Source organism: Styela clava, chromosome 2 (assembly GCF_964204865.1).
Source record: "Styela clava chromosome 2, kaStyClav1.hap1.2, whole genome shotgun sequence".
NCBI lineage: Eukaryota > Metazoa > Chordata > Ascidiacea > Stolidobranchia > Styelidae > Styela > Styela clava.
In genome coordinates, this window is record NC_135251.1 from 11081732 (window position 1) to 11084023 (window position 2292).

General features: G+C 32.5%; 1 protein-coding gene across 1 annotated transcript; it reads right to left on the reverse strand.

Annotated features, from left to right (window-relative positions):
• Positions 1 to 2002, reverse strand: LOC120336861 (uncharacterized). The gene is made up of 4 exons (XM_078109858.1): positions 1690 to 2002; positions 1059 to 1136; positions 568 to 812; positions 1 to 358 (listed from the first exon to the last, which is right to left on the reverse strand). The coding sequence occupies exons 1-4, from the start codon at positions 1961 to 1963 to the stop codon at positions 161 to 163; spliced, it is 795 nt and encodes a 264-aa protein (XP_077965984.1). The 5' UTR covers positions 1964 to 2002; the 3' UTR covers positions 1 to 160.
• Positions 2003 to 2292: the final 290 nt, after the last annotated feature.

Consider the following 2292-nt stretch of genomic DNA (forward strand, 5'->3'; position numbering starts at 1 on the left):
TCTCGCATTTATTTGAACGATACATAACCAAATAGATTTACTCAGTCTTCATTTATATAAAAAAAAAACACTATGAGTCAGTGGCCATCTGAAATTGAAAAGTTTTCAGTGAAGCAAATATACTTGAGTAATGCTCAAATATTGGATCAATTTACGTTTATTATACAGAGCACAGGACTCCTGTCGCCTCCCAGGATGGCCAAAGTGATCCAAGTCCCTGATCAGCTTCGTTAGAATTTTTCCTGACAAGTAAATAAACGTGAGTTCGACTTGCTTCAGCAGTTGTCCATTGGTCGGAGGCTTCTCGAATTCTTTTATACCCAGATATTTGGCCGTTCGATAAAATTGCGTTTCCGTTCTGAAAAAATAAAAATAAATAAAAAGGCGCTTAATGAAAAGTTGATATAAATAATATCTGTGAATAGAAAGGTAAAATTGGGAATAAAAATCATTTATACCTCAATTTACAATTTGCAAGATAAAACTTTTCTAACAATATGTGAATAATGCCAAAGGTATACGTTTGTGACAGCGAGTGATTTTTACATTCATATAAACTTCACGTACTTTATCTCGTTTCATTTTTGTCCAAACATGAGCATGCGATCTTCCAGCAGGAATTGTGTTTCTTACTAATTCCATGATCGCATTGTGTTCACGCTCGGTAGAAATATCAGCTAATCTTAACCCTTTGTTCCTGCAAATTTGCTCAGCTTCCGCCAAAGTGGTATCATACGTAGAATGAATTTCCGTTGTAAAACATTTCGAATCGACTCTCACTCCACCCCGTATGCTTTCACATTGTTCTAGTTCTGAAAATAAGTAAGATGTACTTGTTGCGTTTGATAAAAAGAATTATCCAACTGCTTTCCTTTTAGAAATATGGACATTCAAGACTGTTCATTCCAATATTTAGGATTACAATAAGATATTTATTTAATTTAATTTAATTGATATGCACCTGAACACAAGATCTATAAAATATGTAATCAATTTTGTTAATGTAAAAGTATCTTCAAAATAAATAAAATTTGGGTAGATCAAGAAAACGATCTTAACTCTTGCAATTATCCCTTCGGTAATTTTGGAAACAGTCATTATTTTTCCCTCCAAATCCTTCATCTTTGTTTCAATTCCTGATGTAATAAAATATGTGTTTGTTATTAGGCAATAAAATAAGAAATATATTGATAAAAATAATATTATTGCAGCTCGTTTTATATTCGCGTTCTAATATCGGTTTCATGTACATGTGATGTTGTATTTACGAAAAAAAGCTTCCCTATATACAGAATGAGAAAATAAACTGATAAATCACTAGAAAATTATAGAACAGCTCAAATAATTATTTTTTTTTAAAACCATTAAAAATTAATCATTGAAAATTATCAGACAATGAAATTATATAGTTTCACTGCTGCGAGAATCGATGGTGGTTGTCGAGAAGAGACATCCAAGGTTTCAATATAGAATAGAAAGTTGAAAGATCTGTATTTTGGTTGTGTATTACTGTTATAATCATTGATTAAGATTTTGGCAAGTTTACTTTCTAAATCACCCTCAAAGATTGAACGAAAGTACCTATAGCCAACAAATTGCCATTCCCTGAAGAATATAAAAGTATTTGAGTATATTGGTAATATACAACGCCATGATGATGTTTATTGTTACAATTATTTTTAATCATACCTTTGGCAACTTCAATACGTACAAGCTCCGCCACTCTTTCATAATCTACTGTTCCTGGCTGACCAGACGCACCCTGGGGTCCAGTTTCGCCTTTTAATCCAGGTTGACCTCTCTTGCCCATGGGGCCTTGAAGTCTCCTAGCTGATGGTTGAAAATTGCCGTTGTTGTTGTTAAATACATCGTTGACTTCTTTACATATCATATGCTTGTTTGTGGCTTGGCCATTGATAAAAAGGAGGGAAGCAAATAACAACAGAAAAGTAAACAAGAACATGTTGCAGTGAAATGTGTTTTAGGATCTAATTACTAATAGAAATGATAAGATATAAAAAGTGAGTTTCGAATAAATCCAAAGACGTTAGGGTTCATAATCAGGGTTATTTTGAGAATAGAGGCAATTGTTAAATAAACCCTAAATACCTTTCATTTCAAATCTAGCTTACTTTGTTCGGCTTTTAAGTTAAGAAAGGAATTTAACTTATTGTATGGAAGAGCTTCGATTGCCTTTGGGAATTACAAACATTATTATTCCATGACATTAACCTCTGTTAGTGGTAAATATTCGCACGCAGAAAAACAAGTTTTTGTATAAATATCACCTAA